Consider the following 19,234-nt stretch of genomic DNA (forward strand, 5'->3'; position numbering starts at 1 on the left):
CTGGCTGAACAACGTAAAAGAATGGACCTGCCTCTCTTTTGATACCCTTCTAGAAACAGCTGCTGACCTAAAACAAGTGGAGGTATTTTGTTAGACCGGGGTTGGCCAACCTATGGCATACGTGTTAAAAGTGGCGCATTGCACAATTACAAATGGCGCCTTTCAACCCGAGAAAGTAATCAAGACAAAGAATGTCTGTTCGCAAATATTGAAAATAAACTATAACTGGAAAAAAAAGGTACATAGCAATATAATTGAGTAGCTATTACGAAGCCCAGATTGACCGAAATGTTTTTAAAACTAATCAGACCAAAACAACGAAGAACACAATGGTTAAATTTAGTCTATAGCATTAGATTTAGTGTACATATATGTATACTCTTCTTTTCGTTAGTCTTGGACATTTTTTTATGTTACCTATTTAAGCTTTTCGGTATAAGAAAAAAAAAGATAATTTACAGAGGCTGAAAACAAAATCTTAGTCGACCACCGGCGAACAATGGTTATGCTTGCTCTGAGTGAGGCAAAAGTGATAACAGCTTTAACTGGAAGGATGTGCTAATATTATATGATATTACGTCAGTGTTTGTTGTTTATGTTTTGTGCGAAAGCAAAGGATTGGAACAGACGTTACTTCAAAAAAGAAGATGATTACGTCCTTCGCGCCATGCATTTAGTCATGCATATTAACCAATGACTTAAGTTCTGCCAAGTCATTGGTTTTTCTGGCTAGCTCAGGCAACCCATTCCATGCTCTAATAGCTCTAATTGTGTTACTCTAGTCAAATGTGAATATTCGTTTGTTATGAATCTCACTGCTCTATTTTGTGTCTGTTTCAGTTTCTTAATGTTTTCTTGAAATGAGGGGTCCCAAACGAAGGATGCATATTCTATTATTGGCCTAACCAAGGTTAAATAACATTTTAGTTTTATGTTCTTATTTGATTTATAGAAATTTCTTTTAATAAACCCTAACGCTTTGTTTGATTTTTTTTATAGTTTCATTAATAAGTGGATTCCATAACATTTTTTCATTTATTATAACACCTAGGTAGTTTGCGATTTTAGGCTGTGTTACTGGTTAGCCATGAATAAGATAAGTGGAATTAATTTGTTTTAGTATATATTTTTTTTGTTACTCTTAACAACTGGCATTTTTCTGGGTAGAAAGACATGCTCCAATTTGATTCCCATTTCTGTAATTCATCTAATTCTCTTTGTAAAATATCTGTGTCTTGTGTTGTTTTTATTGTTCTATATATTATGCAATAGTCTGCAAATAATCTGACTTTTGTTCCTGAAGTAATGCAATTTTGGTAAATCCTTTATGTAAATTAAAAATAGTAGTGGATCTAAGACTGTTCCTTGAGGTACACATGAGTTTACTGTTATCGGTGTTGATTAATAAACACAGTCACCGTTATTATTATTATTATTATTAATTAACGTCTACAGTATGTTAATGTTAATATTTATCTGTGACAACAGAACAAGCCGTTTTCAAGAATCTCGTCCAGGCATGTTTTGGTTTCCTATTTATAAAGAATTAGCAAGCTGAATAGAGGAATTGCAGTAAACTTTATTTCATCCTTCTTAGTTCCAATTAGTCGATACACTCACACAATGCTTAACAAGTTTCTGTAAGAATTACCAGTAAGATTGCCAGTGTAGCTATCTGCACAGAAATTGACTGTAACTGCCCTCAAACTGTAGAAACCGAATAAAAAAAAAAGAATAAAAATTCTCTTTTAAAAAGAAATTACCTACTTTAAACAACTTATAGAGCGACTTTTTTTTCTTAATAAATAACGAATGTTTGATTGCAAGACAGTGGAACTTTTTGTACTTCGATTTCTCCTGCTCAGCCCCCCCACCCCACCCTCGAGAAATAATGTCTGGTTAATCGAATGTATTGATCTAAAGCATTTTATAATATTCCAAATGATATAACTTTAGCTCTAGACATACAAGATGGGCTAAAACACTAATTGACGGTTTTTATTTTTTCAAGAAAAAAAATCAAAATCAATTAAAACCATAGACTATATATTGTAATATGTAGTCTATGATTAAAACTTGGCTAGAGATCTAGATTCTAGATCTAGGATTTTAGGTCTAGCTCCAACATCGGTTTTGGAAGAACCAATCGCGTACTTAAAATGACGATCGTGTTCGGGAATTTCCGAATGTATGGTATTAATGATTGATGATTCAAAAGTTTAAACTAATTAATAATTTATGTTCTTGAACATTTTGTCACATCTAGCAAGTGCAGATTTAAAGGTCAATCATTGGAATTATTCAATAAAATAATAATGTTAAAAAAATGGCCTGGTAGTGTACCGATATAATGTTATAACAGTACATTTAAAGGTGCTTCAATTTAATTGAAGTTTATAAGCTTTGCTTATATTTTTACGTAAATCTAATATACGATTACATCTAGATTATAGATTTACATCTAAATCAAAACTTTATTTAGATCAAGAGTTAAATTTAGATGTCCATATACCGAATATACCAAAAGTAGACATTCCACACCGGCCGAATAATAAAACAACTCGAAAGTCCTGCGTTACAGATTCGATTCCCGAATTGATTGAAAATATTATTATTCTTTTTTTTTTATATTTTATGTTAGTATATTCGAAGTTTAGTAATTTAGATATTGTGTTCTTTTTTCTTAAATTTAAAATGTTTATCTTATTTAAATTATTTTTGTTCTGTTTTTCTTGTCTACTAGATACCTGTAGAGTTGTACTGAGCCGTTGTTGTGAGAGCTGCAAGGGGCAGAGCACTTCAATTCTACCCAGGCTTCCTGATATCTGATAGTCATTATGTGAAGGGAAGGATGTTGGCTGCGTACATAAATATCATCGTATTAATCTTAAGTAGAAATATACGGGAGATAGCTCTTGAATTATTTTTTTTACTTTACAATTATCTCCCTTTTACGTAGTCTTTTTCTATCTGTCTTCATTCACTATATTTCTCATTTATCATCATCCTCATCATTTGAGTGATGGTTTGAGAGGCTCAGATTCACAGCAAAAGCCCTGTACAGAAAACCGTGCAGTATTTCGTAGTGCATACAGGCCACCATACAGGTCAAGAATATTTTTGGTTTCCCAGACCTGTCGAGACGGAGATCAGCAAGTCTGGGGCAGTCAAACAGAATATGGGGCATGGTTTCCTCTTCTTCCCCGCAGCTGGAGCACCGTGAATCAAAATTTGGCCATAGCCGTGAGAAATATGAACCAACAGCAAAGTGGCTTGTTCTGCACTGTGCTATATAGCTTGCTCAGTCCTGGACAGCCTCCACCACGGGGAAGTTAGGTCGGGGCGCCTCATGCGCTCCCGACTGGGCGTGCTTTTGGGGACTTGTCCCATCATTCAAACCACTTTTCCATTTCTGTTTTTCCATTTTCTGTTTTGTGGATTAACTCTTTCTCTCCTAACTGACGATACCAGCGTTGATTCCACCAGAATCTGGTAAATAATTACGGAGAGAAAGAGTTAAAGCCTCCCCATACAGTGGCTGAATTAACCAGTCTTTGATCGTTTTATAGTCCAATATTAATGTCTGGACTGTTTTCACTGCTCGCTCTAAAGGAGCAACCCTTAAACTCCTCCCACTGGAAGATCCCATATTTCACTTTCACTCCGTTTTTCTAAATAAAAAATAATAATAATCTCTTTCATGGGCGTAGCCAGGATTTTTTTTCGGGGGGGGGGAAATATATTTATATGTATGTATGTGTGTGTGTATATATAATCTTTATTACATTCTGACCCATCATTCTTTTGGAAGACGCTTATTGTGCCCTAGAATAGGTTCTTCCTGGAGTTAGTGGGAAAATTGTACACTCCCCGCCATTGCTAGCAAGGGAGAATGGGGGAGCGCTAGGAGCCAAGCACTATTTCTGATATTGAAAGCCAATAAAATGCATATTCTGAGGTATCTACACTGCATTTTCCTACTATTAAAAAATTTAATTTAAAAAATCTAATGTGCTATTCTTACTGACTTAGACCCTCCCGCTTCGTTCGGCGCATTTGCCGTCAAGCTGTTTCCACAAAAATCTGTCACTGGTAGGCCTAATGTCTGAAGCCTCTTCCTACCTGCTCTGAGGATCTCCATGAATGTGTGACGCCAAGTTGTACTAGGATGTCATCGCAACTCTTCTTATGCCTAATTCATTTTGTCGGAGAACATGTCCCGCAAACCTCACGCGACGCTCTGTCACAATCTTACTAAGGGGTCGACTCCCAATACCCTGGAAAGCAGCTCTGGTTTTCTATGTTGATTGATACCTTTATTAATCTGACATGAGCTATTTTAATAGATACGGAGAGTACTTATTGTGAAGGTAACATTATTTATTGAAGGTATATTTTTCTAATTGATAGTCCTTTCTATTTTTTATTTTTTATTTTATAAATGTTGCAGATGACATCTCCGTTTTTAAATAACTGGTATACATGAGATGTGAGTAACTGTCCGTCTTTTTGCTTTGTAATACCATTGCGGGATGAAACGTTTCTATGGCAAAGATCTAATCACGTCGTTAAGAAAATTTAATTAATAATGCACCGTCATATTCTAGTCCATGTTATTGAAGGAAATATAATCATTATGGAACATCCCATGAACGCGGACAGAAGAAAGTTAAGAAAGGGAGACAAATGGAAACTTTTTATAACTTAAAAAAAAAAATGTTTTTGTTAGAGGAGTTATCTCCTCCATCTATTACATAAAGCCAAAATTAAGGCGTATTTATGTATGTATGCCCCGCGTAGAAATCAAAACCGTTTGACAAATCTTGATAAAATTTGGCATAAGTGTTCCTCGATCAGTTTACGTTTACTAAAGTAATTTTTTAAATACCTAAATTCATCTTTATGTAAAACCGAGACTTTTTAATAAATAGGCAAAATGTGTAAACTCATTTTCATACTCTTACTTTTATTCTCGTGGCTAAAGTAAACAATTTTAAGTAAACATTCGACATGTCTCACATAGACTAGATCTAAATCCAATGCACTAGATCAATAGTACCCCAAGTACCGCGGGTATTATCCTGCTAGTATATATATATAGCTCTTGTTCACTTTTGCCGGCCTGGAGTTCCAAGAAGGCTTAACTCTACCTGACAGTTTTAAGAAGAAGAATACTTTTTTAATTCCTAAATTTCTAAATAGCAGCGTGTTTATATATGTGTATGTGTGTGTGTGTGTGTTTGTGTGTAGATCAAAAAAGCTTACACATTTACTTTAGTGTAACGATGACGTAGCTTCTGCCCCACGACTCCATAGGCAAAGCTTGAAAAGAAGCCGTGCTGGTTTGATCAGCATAATTGACCACAAAGACTGATAAAAATATGGGGTATCTGCTTGTGATTATAAAAGGTTCAACCCACCATGACAATACACGGCTGTTTTCCTTGCTGTAAATTCGCAAAAAAAAATAAAAAATAAATAACAAATAAAATGCTTTAAAAATTATGTATACATAAAAATTGACATTATGTGTGTTGTAACTGGCAACGATTAGGGGAGAGGGAGAGAGAAGGAGGGGGAAATAGTAAGTAGAGAATTTAAGGAAAAAAAAAAGGGAAGACTGGCAGAAAGAGGGAGGCAGATTAAGTTGGAGGATAGAGAGAAAATGAGGAAGAAAGAGTGAGGGAGAGAGAGAGAGAGGTTTAAAGAGAGAAATAGAGAGTGGGAGGAAGAATAAAAGGTAGAGTGAGAGAGAAAAAAGTAGAGAAAACTAGAGAGAGAGAGAGAGAGAGAGATCAGCTATTGGACAGCTTAAACAACTCCTAAACCTGCACTAAGAGAGAGAGAGAGAGAGAGAGAGAGAGAGAGAGAGAGATCAGCTATTGAACAGCTTAAACAGCTCCTAAACCTGCACTAAGAGAGAGAGAGAGAGAGAGAGAGATCAGCTATTGAACAGCTTAAACAACTCCTAAACCTGCACTAAGAGAGAGAGAGAGAGAGAGAGAGAGAGAGAGATCAGCTATTGAACAGCTTAAACAGCTCCTAAACCTGCACTAAGAGAGAGAGAGAGAGATCAGCTATTGAACAGCTTAAACAGCTCCTAAACCTGCACTAAGAGAGAGAGAGAGAGAGAGAGAGAGAGATCAGCTATTGAACAGCTTAAACAGCTCCTAAACCTGCACTAAGAGAGAGAGAGAGATCAGCTATTGAACAGCTTAAACAGCTCCTAAACCTGTACTAAGAGAGAGAGAGAGAGAGAGAGAGAGATCAGCTATTGAACAACTTAAACAGCTCCTAAACCTGTACTAAGACGAAGGCAAACACTGGAGAGTAAGACTCAATAAAAGATGGAGGAGAAACGGAGAGAGAGACAGAGCTAAAACAAAAGTTAACATTTAACATTAATTTGTTGGCGAACAGAAAGCTTACACAAAAATTTTCTTCACGAAGAGAAAGAACAAAAAGAGAATAAAGGTGGAGACCCCCTCCCTTCCCGTTTAGAATACTCACACAGTCCTCAGGTTAGGGGAGATATATTAGAAAAAAAAAAATAGAAAGAGTGCGGAAAAAAAAAAGGAAGAAATAGGGACAGTGGAAAGTGAGAGAAAGGGAGGTAATCGTGAAATAATTAACAAATACACTTTCAAAGGGAGAAAACTTGTTTACTCACATGTCCATCCCATATAATTTTATATTTTCAGTTTGTAGACGACTATGAGTCCCGATATACGCAACATCTAACCGTTTGCCATCGTAAGATACTTCTACCTAGAGGAGATACACATACATATATATTTATAATACAACACACACACACACACACATATATATATATATATATATATATATATATATATATATACATCTTTGCCAGTGTTAGAGTGTATTACTGAACTCGATTCTTTGCCAGTGTCGGAATACATATATTGACCGCGGCCCGCGGGTCTTAATTATCTTCTTATATAATACAGACGTTACTTCAAAAAAGAAGATGATTACGTCCTACGCGTCATGCAATTTGCGTATCACTGTCGATATAGTCACTGATAGTGTTTTGTAAACAACTAAAAGAAATAATAATGTTATAGGTAAAGCAAATGTGTGAATGTAAAAATAGTAGTATAGTAATATACTTTATTCTGTATGTTCATGTGTTAAAGTATAAAGTAGATCTAACATCATTGAATTGGATCTTGAGTTAGAGATAGATCTATATCTAGACTAATCTAGAGTTAAATATTGGCTTGGATAGAGAGTTTATTCTGCGCGATTCATGAATGGAGCTATTACAATGTAGGCCTATGTCAACAGAGCTTCGCAGCTAATGAAAGAGAGTACGTCAGGAATTCTTCATTCGAAGAAATAATGAACGAATTTATGTAAAAATGCTTTTGAAACACAAATTTGAAGGTTTATTTTATTAAATAATAAAATCAATAGACTATATTTTATAATTTTTGTGTGTCAAAGTAAAAAAAACTATATGTGCAAAGTGTAGTTTTTAAAATTAGATCTAGATATAGACGCTTTCGGTTTATACATGGTAAACTTGGCCGAGATCGATGAACTTAAAATACTTTCGTCTTTCATAGAGTTGGTCAACCTCTTTTTTGAGGATCTTAATTTGTTTTAGGGCTACAATACATGCACTATGGTCTAAGTTAGTACCCAAGGAACATTTATGCAAAGTTTTATCAAGATTGGTCAAACGGATTTGATTTCAATCGGCACATACATACATACATACATACATACATACATACATACATACATACATAGATATATACATACATACATACATACATACATACATACATACATACATACATACGTAAATTCATACATACATACATACATAATACATACATACATACATACATACATACATACATACATACATACATACATACATACATACACACACACATACATACACACAGGGCCGGTCCTACAGATTGCGGGCCCCTATGCGAAATTGATTGCGCGGGGCCAAAGATTTTGTATTAGAAAATAAATTTGCATTTTATTCAGACTTTTAAAAAGTACACAATTACTGTCAAATTAACTTTACAAGCCATCTACAGTAGATAATACAGTAGATAATAGCTCTCCAACAAAAAGCCGATAAATATTCAGATCTGACTTTCAGATTTACTATCAACTAACATAATATCGCTAGATTTAGATCTATATTTGTATGTCAGAAACTATAAAGTAAATTAAGAATTTAAATTTGTGGTTAAAATTCGTCTTACTATTACATTTTTATTAATTGAAAGCGGACTATGCCTTTTTTTTTTAATCGTGAGTAGGATTGACGTTGTCCATATTAAATGACACACAGAAATGACGATGTTGTCAGTTTCTAAGAAGATTTGCATCCGTTTTTAAAAGATTTATTAATTTCATGAGATTTTTATGACTTTTTCGTATATTTCAACAATTTCAGGAGAATTCCATGAACCCTTTGAAAATAAGTTAAAATGGTTTAATTTAATAATTTACACATAGAATTCGCGCGGGGCCTATGATTAAACGTGGCCTACCTTATCTACTTAAGATAAAATTAATAAGTGAGGCAACTCAACGAGGACATAGACGTTTATTTACATAGAGACATGACAAACACAAAGGGCATCTGCCTTGAGTACAGCATCTCCATATTGGCTCTCTCCTTGGGCGGAAATCGTTTGTCTCTTTATGTCAACATCCAACTTGTCTGGTCACTGATAGTGCGCACCTTCTTTCTGCACTATCTTGGATGGCGGTGCGCATGGCAAAGTCATAACATTGCCCCCGTCTTAGCACTTTTCGTCCCGAAAAGAAACACTGCAGCTGAGGTTTGACAGTTCAGGTGGAGGTCGATCAGTGGGAGCCACAGGCGGCAAGGAGCGTGTTCCCCACGAGGCCATCCGCATTGTTTTCCTCCAGTGCCGCTTTCTCTTTCTCCAGTTGACCAGGCTGTTGTTGCGATAATGACGTGACCGTTTGCCACACAAAGATATAGGGTCGAGCACTGTTTTCTTCAGCACAGCCGTTGATCGGACACGCTGTCTCAGCAGACCTTCCCGACAGACGCCTCTCAAGGGAGCCGCAGGTTCGCTTGCAGCCACGTTGCAAGCAAAGTACAATGCACCGCAGTCATCCTCAGACAACATTCTTACGTCCAGAAGATAGGTCTCTTCAGGTTCAAGTGGAAAATGTCTTCCTCTTGACAGCTCAGATATAGAGTGGTTTGATTGACATTCATCTATGCCAATGTCGATGATGATGGTAGAAGTACATATGCCCTGTTGGTGGTTTTCTTGGCATCTAAATTCTATGTGTGATGCGCCGCACGTACAGTTCATGCTAATCTTCTGGATGCAGTTGTCAAGCTTCGAATTTCCCTCGTGAGAACCGACAGATAGGCAGAGGTCTTTAAGGTCCATAGCAACAGGCTTGAACGCAGACCCAACGTTGTCTTGCTCCGTCCGGCTCATTGAGGTACTGGTAACAGGTACAACAGGAACAAACGCTTCAGGCACGTAACAGACTTCAGTTAAGGTACTGGTAACAGGTACAACAGGAACAAACGCTTCAGGCACGTAACAGACTTCAGTTAAGGTACTGGTAACAGGTACAACAGGAACAAACGCTTCAGGCAAGTAACAGTCTTCAGTTACTTCATTTGTCACTTTCAGTTCGATTCGGTACAACTCGTTGAGATCATCACAGCAATCGTCGTCACGTTTCTCGTCTTGAAAGTCACAACCACAAGACTTGCCCACAACACAGACACAGACGGCGCACCAATTCCCAGCGTCTCCGTCACCACTGTTTGTGCAGCCACAGTCTTGACCACGCAACTTCTTTACCAACGAGTCTACAGGCAACTTCTCCTTTACCAACGAGTCTACTCGAGACACCATTTTATCTACCTTTTTCCCTATACTGTTAATTTGTTCACAAATTGCATCAATACCTTCATTTATCTTGCCAATAAGCTCATGAATCTCCGATTTAATTTCAAATAAGTACGGCAAGCTGTAAGCACCTCCTTGGTACCACTAATTATCTCATATCGGTAACGAAGTTCCTTCCTAAGCTCTCTAACCGAGAGTTGGTCTAATCGTTTCAAAGCTGCCATTGTAAATCCTACCTCCTCTCGTTGAGTTGCCTATAATCCCACTTCTGACACCAATTGTAATAACTTAAGTGAGGCAACTCAACGAGGCACATATATCTTTATTTACAAAACATCACAATTTCATAAAACATCATCTTTCTTAGGCACAATCTCTCCATATTGGCTCTCTCCTTGGGCGGAAATCGTTTGTCTCTTTATGTCAACATCCGACTTGTCTGGTCACTGATAGTGCGCACCTTCTTTCTGCACTATCTTGGATGGCGGTGCGCATGGCAAAGTCATAACAATATATAATAAGAATAATGTAAAATCAACGAAATAAGACACAAAAAGTAAATCTATTAATAAATCTAAATAAATCTATTCTAATGAGATGAGACTTTTTAGAAGAGTTATAGGCTGAAAGAAACAAATAAAGATGACGTCACTTGACTTCTAAAAAAATACAATTATCGAGAGTTTATTAAATGTTGGGAAGAAGTAGGTATCTAGGAGCAGTGGCGTAATAGGGGGGTGCGAGGCGAAGGTGCGATCCGCACCGGTCGACACATTTTAAAGGTGGCAACCAAGTTGGAAAAATTATAACTTGGAAGAAGCAGACACATTGGAAAGGATAATAATAAAATATCGAAATATCTTGGAGCAGTGGCTAGGGGGAGTGGATTCGAGGGGTGCGGTCCGCACCGGCCGAAACCATTTTTGGGGTGACAACCAAGTTGGCAAAATCATAACTTGGCAGAAGCAGACACATTGAAAAAGATAATAATAAAATCTCGAGATATATCTCTGAGCAGTGGCGTCAATAGGGGGAGGGGGAGGTAGGGGTGCGGTTTGCACCGGTCGACACCATTTTGGTAGTGACAACCAAGTTGGAAAAATTATAACTTAGTAAAAGCGGACACATGGGAAAAATAAAATTTCTAGTTATATGCCCAAATATGCCTAGACACATCCAGATAGTAGTTTAAGTGTAAATGATACAGCACAAAGTTATACCATTTCTGTCTTAAATTATAACAAAGGAAACATGTTCATATGATGTTAAGTCCGTTTGTAATTTGAATCAAATATTATTGCACAATTTGCAATCAAATTTGAATAAATGTAATAAACATTGGGATTTAGGTAATCAGATCACTGTATTGGTTGAACAAAAAAAAACTAGCAAGCAATAGTGTTTATTGGAACATATTTTAAGAACGCTGATGGGGAGGGGTGACACACTGAGCTACCGCAGTAGGTGCGACACTGTATCGGGAGGTTTCCATGCTGATCTTAGGTGATCACGTAACGATACTCTACTTATTCTAGAAGATTTAGAAGAGTATTATCAAAGACGACGTGTTGCACTGTTTGCTTAAATGTAAAAAATAACGCCAAATTTGTACAATTTCTTTAAACAATTTCTTTAAACAATTTCTTTAAACCATCAAAACAAGACTATGTATTGAATATATTTCTCGTCCATTGGTGAATTTGATGGGGGCCGCCTTTGAGTTTGAGTGATAACACAAACTCTCTTTGTAATCTTGTTTATTTTTAAAGAGATTTGCCTGACATTTAAGAAGATTTTAATAATTTATGGAGATTTTCATTACTTCTTTGTAGATTGTTCAATTTCAGGAGAATTCTAGGAAACTCTTTAATAATAAGTTAAAATGGTTTAATTTAATAATTTACACCTAGACTTGGGGCGGGGCCTATGATAGTGCGTGGCACACTGCGTTTGCATAGGTTGCAGTGGCCTAAGTCCGGCCCTGCTTGGCCCCACACTTTCATGGAGGTCCTCAGAGAAAGTGGGAAGAGGCTTCAGACATTACCAGTGATAGATTTTTGTGGAAGCAGCTTGCCACTCAATGCGCCGAACGACGCGGTAGGATCTAAGTCAGTAGGAATAACACATTAGGTTTTTGAAATAAAACTTTTTAATAGCAGGAAAATGCACTGTAGATACCTCAGAATATGCATATTGTTGGCTTTCCATACCGGAAATAGTGCTTGGCGGCGGGGTTCCGCCTCGCGCTGAGGAGGCTCATATCGCTCCTCCAGACCCTCTTTCTGAAAATAGCGGGAAGTCTACATTTTCCCCCTACTCCAGGCAGAACCTATTCTAGGGTACAATAAAAAACTTCCAAAAGAATGGTCTGAATGTAATAAAAATTACTTATGTACACACACACTCACGCACACATAGACGCATACACAAATACACATATATACATTTTTTGCGGGGGTGGGGGGAGAGATAGATAGATAGATAGATAGATAGATAGATTAGCTTACTTTTTTTGTTCTTTTACTGTTGATGTGACACACAGGCAGACAGACAGACAAATAGATACATAGATAAATAGTTAGTTAGTTAGACAGATAGATGGATAGATAGATGGAGATATATATATATATATATATATATATATATATATATATATATATATATAGAGAGAGAGAGAGAGAGAGAGAGAGAGAGAGAGAGAGAGAGATACAGACAGACAGACAGACAGACAGATAGATAGATAGATAGATAGATAGATAGATAGATAGATAGATAGATAGATAGATAGATAGATAGATAGATAGATAGATAGATAGATAGATAGATAGATAGATAGATTGATACATAGATAGATACATAGATTAGCTTACTTTATTTTCAAGTTCTGGTTTTACCGTGGATGTCATACACAGACTTATGAATGAGTCTCTCTGTAGGTAGGGCAAGTTCGGAATCGTTATTAAAAATGTGGTACCATTATGACGGATCTGTAGTCCACTATCACCTGTATCACCTTTTGAACGGAACCATGCCAAAAATATATGTATATATGCCTACTATTTATATGTATAGCTTTAGTTTGACAATGATAGGTTTTAGCTTCAATTTAGATTCAAACTCCAGACCTCTGGCTAATACTTACCAAACTTCACAAGAAATAAAAGAGACCACGCGAAGATTAAATAATATATCTCGTTGAGTAATGACCGGCCTAGCTTTGGCAACATTGTCAGAGAATTCTGTATAAGTAGACCAGTAATTTAGGTCTAGATCTACATATATTGAACCAACTTCTAGTCTAAGCCTATTGATAATTCTACAAATGCTATGATCAAAAAGATCTAGATCTATTGTGCTTTTAAAATACAACTAAGATTAGTTTTCAAAGAGTGACTTCCTCTTTAAATGTGCAATTAGAAGATTCTGGGTTCTAGGATATTTGTGTATTCGTAATCAATGTTTGTCTGGCTGTTGCTTGTCTGTTCGTATAGACAGAATGAAAAAGGGATAAATAGAGAGCTTAGCTGGTGTGGAGGGCTTCTAACATATATGAAAGTAGGACAGGTCTAACAGATTGCAGGGCCAAATTTAATAGATGCTTTTGAGGCCCCTTTTCTAAATGTTTTTAACAAAACAACGAGTACTATTAATTACATCATTATATCACCATTTTATAATAATGGAAATGTCTTTGATTCCGAATATAAAGGATAAAATGACGATGCAGACCCTGTTCAGACCTATATATTTTCCCGCATCTCGTGCAGACAAAGCCGCTATTTTCTGGTGGTCTATTTAAGCTTTCTTTCCGTCTTCTGCGCATGTCATCAAAAATGGCTTTTCAATGAATCTCAAATGTGTCTCCCGCACCCTTTGTGAGAGCTCTCTCACAGTCTTTTTCAGAGGCCATCTGCTGCCAGCTAATGTCCTCTATGCCAGTGAGGGCAAAATGGCTCCAGAGTTGATCTTTGTAGCGCTTTCATGGACAACCTCTGTTACTTCATCAAAGCTCGAAAAAAAAACGCCTATGGCATGAGGTCGTCTACCATGCGGGATTCTTCTTCTTCTAGCCAGCTTTATTGCTGCTGAGCTGTGAGCTCTTTTGCAGACTGTGCCAAGGAAAAAAAGTGAGCTGTTTTCTTCAGTTGTTCAGCACTGCCGTACAGGGTGTTGGTTATGTTGGGCTGTAGTGGAAGTAGGGTCTGCCTAAGGTGGATTAGGGAGGGGCATTCAAAGAGGATATGGTTTACGGTTTCAAAGGGGTGGGCGCAATGTCTGCTAAGGGGTAGTTGTGTGGAGTTTATTTTGTTCAGGTGGTAATTTAATAGTGGTGTGTGTTCTGTTCTTAGTTGGAAGATTGTAGATTGTTCTTTGCGGGGAAGGAAGTTAATACTGTCCAGTTTGTTAGGCGTAGACATTTCTCTGTACATGGCTCTGCATGTGTTTCCTGATGCCCATTGGTTGAGCCACTCCTCTTTGTGATTGTTGACTAACATTGACCTTAGGGTGAGGTAGTTAACAGGTCTATCTGGTTGTTCCATAGATGAACCTGCCTTTGATAGCTTATCTGCCTTTTCATTTCCCATGATGCCAATGTGTCCAGGGATCCACTGTAGTGTAATATTGATATTTATATTTGATATCATCTGGTGGATTATCACACTGAGTGTTGTCAACTCTCTTGGGCTGTTTGAGGTGCTGCACCCAGCCTACACTAAATACCATGCGGGATAAGTGTTCGACCCAGCGCAGCTGTCGAATGGTAATTAGTGCTTATATACTGTCCACACCAGCCTCCAGCAGAACATTGTTATTTGTAATGTAGTCTAGCCAGCAAATGCCCATAAAAAAAGCGAAGCCACCTTTAATAGAAGCGTTCGAGGAGCCATAAATACCTTCGGTAGAGCACCCAGGTTTGAGACCCAAACAAAAGTGTATCGAGAACCACTGCTTTATAATTATTCATTTTTTGTAGCCAGGTTAAGAGACCTATTCCGCAATAATCTCAGTCTGAGGCGACCAAAAGCGCCTCTGGCTATTGTAAGACGATTGTCAACCTTAATTATGCAACATGCATTGGAAGCAACTCAAACGCATTAGTCGCCAGTGGGTTGATAAAAGTAACACCAATCGTGCGATACACTAAATATGTTAACCCTTTAAGTCCTACATCATAAAAAAAAGCCATGGCTGATAGTTATATGCTAACTGGGAAACGTGGTCGAGAGGCTAAGTACGCTTGAACTTGGCTTGTCTTAGCTATCTACGAGGTTCGACACCCGACTCGAGCATTGTGTTAATTGGGCGCCTAAAGCACGGAAAAACCTTTTCCCGGATAACCGCTCTTCTAACTTGTCTCACAAATGAGATTGGACCAAAGCGCTCTGAGCATGCTATAAGCATAAAAGAAGCGCTATATAAAAGCTCTAATTTATTATTATTATTTTATTTTGAAAAACTTTTACAACCTGAATTTAATCTCTTTGTTAATGTTCATTTTTTAATATGTTGTTCATATATAGTAGGTAACTATAATCAACGTAACAGGGTTTGTTGGACTAGTCCATTTCGTTTCTTTGATTAAAAAGTATTGGGCCGAAAGTCGCTTTTTTCAGTATATATCTTTGTATTTTTCAGTTCTCTTTTTAAATTAAACTGACATTATTATGCTATAATTTTAAGTGTACCTGATAGAGAAAAAAATGCTGCACAAAAATACGGGTAGTTGGGATATAACCCGATAGAGGCTATAAAAAGAAAAGACCTGAAACTAGCGCGTGAAACTACACATTTACAGTACTTTATTTGATGAGTATTTTACCCAAGATTTGTGTTTTTAGGACTAGCTTATTTCATGTACCCGGAATTTTCCGATACACAATTTCATACACAAAATAATTGTTGAAAAAAATTGTAGTGATTTTAAACTTTAAATGATTACTTAAAAAGGTGTTACTCTAATCAATTTTGAATATTATTTTGTTATGAATGTCACTGTTTATTTTGTGTCTGTTCTAGTTTCTTAAATTTTTCTTGAGTAAAGGGGTCGTTTTTCTCCTAATGTGTATACCTGATTTCTATATATATATAGGTGTGTGGCTGAAATAGATATGAATACTTAACTTTTATACTGCTCATAAATGCTGTATAATAAAGTACACAAAATTGCAAGTCACAAATTTTCGTTTCATAAAACTCTTTAATCGGCAAGTCTATATTTATTTATGTCTATGGTCTAGACCTAGATTTAGTAGGCCTATTATTATATAAAAAAAAAAATCAGTCATTATAGACATCATTCGCAATTTTATTATTAGGTCTAGGCATTGAAAAGTAAATCTATTAATAAACTATAATAGGTCTAAGTACTAACTTATTAAATAAGTCATTATAAGTAGAAGTATTTTAATGAATATTGTATACATCTAGATTGACTAGATTATAGATAGATCTATAGATAGATCTCTAGTTTAGTAGATTAAGTATAGAGTAGGCCCTATAGTAAACGTATGTCTTATGTCTATATCTAATAATTAAAAAACTTTAGTCTTTATTAATATTGTTACAAATGACAGTGATAGGTAGAGGTCAACGTATGACCCCGCGAGATAACACAGCAGCGGGTTTTCTCTGGAATGTACGTGTATCAACAAAGACAGGATGTGACGTGTCCTTACGTGCTATTCCAGAAGGTAGGCCTACTAGCAATGCCCAGTGACAGATAGAGGTCACAACTTGTGACCCCGGCAAGATGACAATGCAGCCGATGTTTTCTGGAATCTACATGTATAAACAAAGACAGGATGTGACGTTTCCTCACGTGTTATTCCAGAGGATACTAGCCGTATTTGTGCAACTTTGGACAAGCGATTAGGGACTCTATATAAGCCAGAGAGTTAATGTGAAAGTCAGTCGTATGGAGTCGTGAGTGAGCCGTTACAGTCGATACAGACTATGTAAGACATGTGCGGCTCTGTGGAAGAGAAATGTGTACGACTCGATGCAAGTTAACTAGGGTAGAGTTAACTGGAGTGGACTACTGTCGTTAAAGTCTATACAGTCTATACAGCGAACTACAGTGGACTTGAGCCGTTACAGTCGATACAGTCGATGTAAGACGTGTGCGGCTCTGATTCGGTAGACTTGAGTACGACTTGGTTCAGCTTTGGGAGACCTGGAGCGACACTGGGAAGTGTGTCGTTGGTCTGTTCTGTGGAATACGGCTCGAGGAAAGTTGAGAAGAGATGAATTGCAACGAAGTGAAGAGATGAATTGCAACGAAGTATAGCTAACTGTAAACTGACAGATATTGTACAGTCTTCTACGCTACATGTTACAGTAACGAATTGTTAGAGTTAATAGTCATTAAAGTTATATGAAACTGAAAGTTTAGTCGTCAAGTTCTTTGCTGTGTTTTTATTTGTGTGCCAACTAATACATCTAGCCAGAAAATTCAGGAATACGTAACAATATCTAGACTTTTTTCTAATAAAAACTGACTATAGGCATAGCATAGGCTAGACTCGGTAATCTAGTCTCAAGATAGAATCTATACTATTACTAGATCTATTCGATTTTTATATATAGATCTAGACTAGAATTAGATTATAGATCTAAATATACTAATGGAGAGATGATATGAGGTGTTAGCTAATAGCGTTGCACAAGAAACAAACCTGGGTTTTTCTAAACTCTAATACTTGGTATGTAATAGTAAAACAGCACCTACCTAAATAAATCGTAACTAGCAATCAAAAACCTATATTTATTGTAGTATATATAGGTCTGTGGTTGTATTCGTAACTTCTTCTATAGAGAAATGACTTTTGTAATTCGCGTCTGACACATATAATTTTTATGTTCAGCAACAAACCCTATTACTGTTTATATAAAGTAGATGACTATAATCAGAGTAATTAACAACCACTAGAGCTAACCCAACTTGTATTGGAAGTATAATTGAATCTATGCATTGACGCAGTAAGATAATGATAGTCCAAATCAATTTTTAAATTGAATTTCATTTAAAAAAAAAAAAGATTTTATTTTAGATAAAATAGATATATAGTCAATAGTTGACATATATATATAATTTGATCTATTTTATCTTATCTTATATAATACGGACGTTACTTCAAAAAAGTAGATGATTACGTCCTACGCGTCATGCATTCAGTCATGCATATTAACCAATGACTTATATTCTGCCAAATCACTGGTTTTCCTGGCTAGCTCAGGCAACCCGTTCCATGCTCTAATAGCACTAGGGAAGAAGGAGTATTTGTACAAATTTGTCCTAGCATATGGGATGAGGAATGTACCTTTGTCTTTGTGTCTTTCTGAGTATTTTATTAAATTTTGTTTTTGTATTTGAAGATTTAATCTAGATCTATATATCATATGTAGAATTTTCTCTATTTTATATCCAGATCTATACGGTAAATAAATAAAGGCGCCCTAAAACTAAAAAAAAAATCAAGATCCAGATTTAGATTCATCTCGAATAAGATAAGATGTCATATACGTATCTATATTGTTAATATAGTCGTACATGTGAATGAACATGGATCAGGGGCGGACCGGGTGCCAAAATCGGCCCAGGCATTTCTATGAAATTGGCCCCAGAAATACATGCTATCTGATGGGGATCAAATTATACACATTCTCAAAATCATGATGCTAAGTTTGATAGAGTGAAGGCTGGGTTTACGTCCTGTAATGCACATCTACTAGTACGTAGCCTGCATGGTTAGCTGATGAATAATTCCATTCATGATTTTTTAAAAAGTATTTGGTATCACTAAATAACACTTGAAATGGGATTTTTTTATATCGTGAAAAACAAAAAAAATGCTACCATATTGGCCTTTATATTCACATACAATAGCTCTTTAAGATCCCCCATCAGCGTACTATTCCATTGTGTACAAATACATAACTCACAGCACATCCAAAGTAAGGTTGTATAGAGTAAAAAGGTGAATATTCTCAAGAGATTTAAGTCAAGTCGGTATTGAAATTGAAAGTCTACGTAAATGTTTAGTTTGGAGAAGTTTAATAAAGAAGATAGAAAGTACACAAATGTTTTTTCAGTGTGTTGTCATGTTATTTATACATTTCTCCGACAAGATGATTCTGTTTGTGCCCGTGTTAATATAAGAAAAAAATACAGAATATATAGAAGGGAAATAATAGTAGTACATTATATATAAATATTAGGCACTAAAGAATTTGGCCATCACACCGGACTCATGTGTTTAGTCTTTAGTATTAAAAGTAAGTGAACTAAAAAAGGTCGACACCTTTTTAATTAACAATCCCAATTGAAA

At 36.3% G+C, this 19,234-nt stretch overlaps 1 protein-coding gene across 7 annotated transcripts in view; it reads right to left on the bottom strand.

The window, feature by feature from the left end:
• LOC106063595 (uncharacterized) overlaps window positions 1-13,311 on the bottom strand; it is a 55,894-nt gene extending 42,583 nt beyond the window's left edge. For 3 of the 7 annotated variants that reach the window (XM_056017401.1, XM_056017400.1, XM_056017399.1), the window contains exons 1-6: window positions 13,048-13,308; window positions 12,776-12,918; window positions 6,671-6,768; window positions 5,274-5,447; window positions 2,748-2,858; window positions 1,652-1,707 (exon numbers count right to left, since the gene is read on the bottom strand). In XM_056017401.1, the coding sequence (XP_055873376.1) occupies window positions 1,652-1,707; window positions 2,748-2,858; window positions 5,274-5,447; window positions 6,671-6,768; window positions 12,776-12,918; window positions 13,048-13,132 (667 nt within the window). In that variant the 5' untranslated portion in view covers window positions 13,133-13,308. Of the gene's footprint in view, window positions 1-1,651; window positions 1,708-2,747; window positions 2,859-5,265; window positions 5,448-6,670; window positions 6,769-12,775; window positions 12,919-13,047 lie in introns of those variants that run through there. The other 4 variants (XM_056017404.1, XM_056017403.1, XM_056017398.1 and 1 more) reach the window with 3 other exon arrangements.
• Window positions 13,312-19,234: the final 5,923 nt, after the last annotated feature.

Source organism: Biomphalaria glabrata, chromosome 18 (assembly GCF_947242115.1).
Source record: "Biomphalaria glabrata chromosome 18, xgBioGlab47.1, whole genome shotgun sequence".
Classification (NCBI taxonomy): Eukaryota; Metazoa; Mollusca; class Gastropoda; family Planorbidae; genus Biomphalaria; species Biomphalaria glabrata.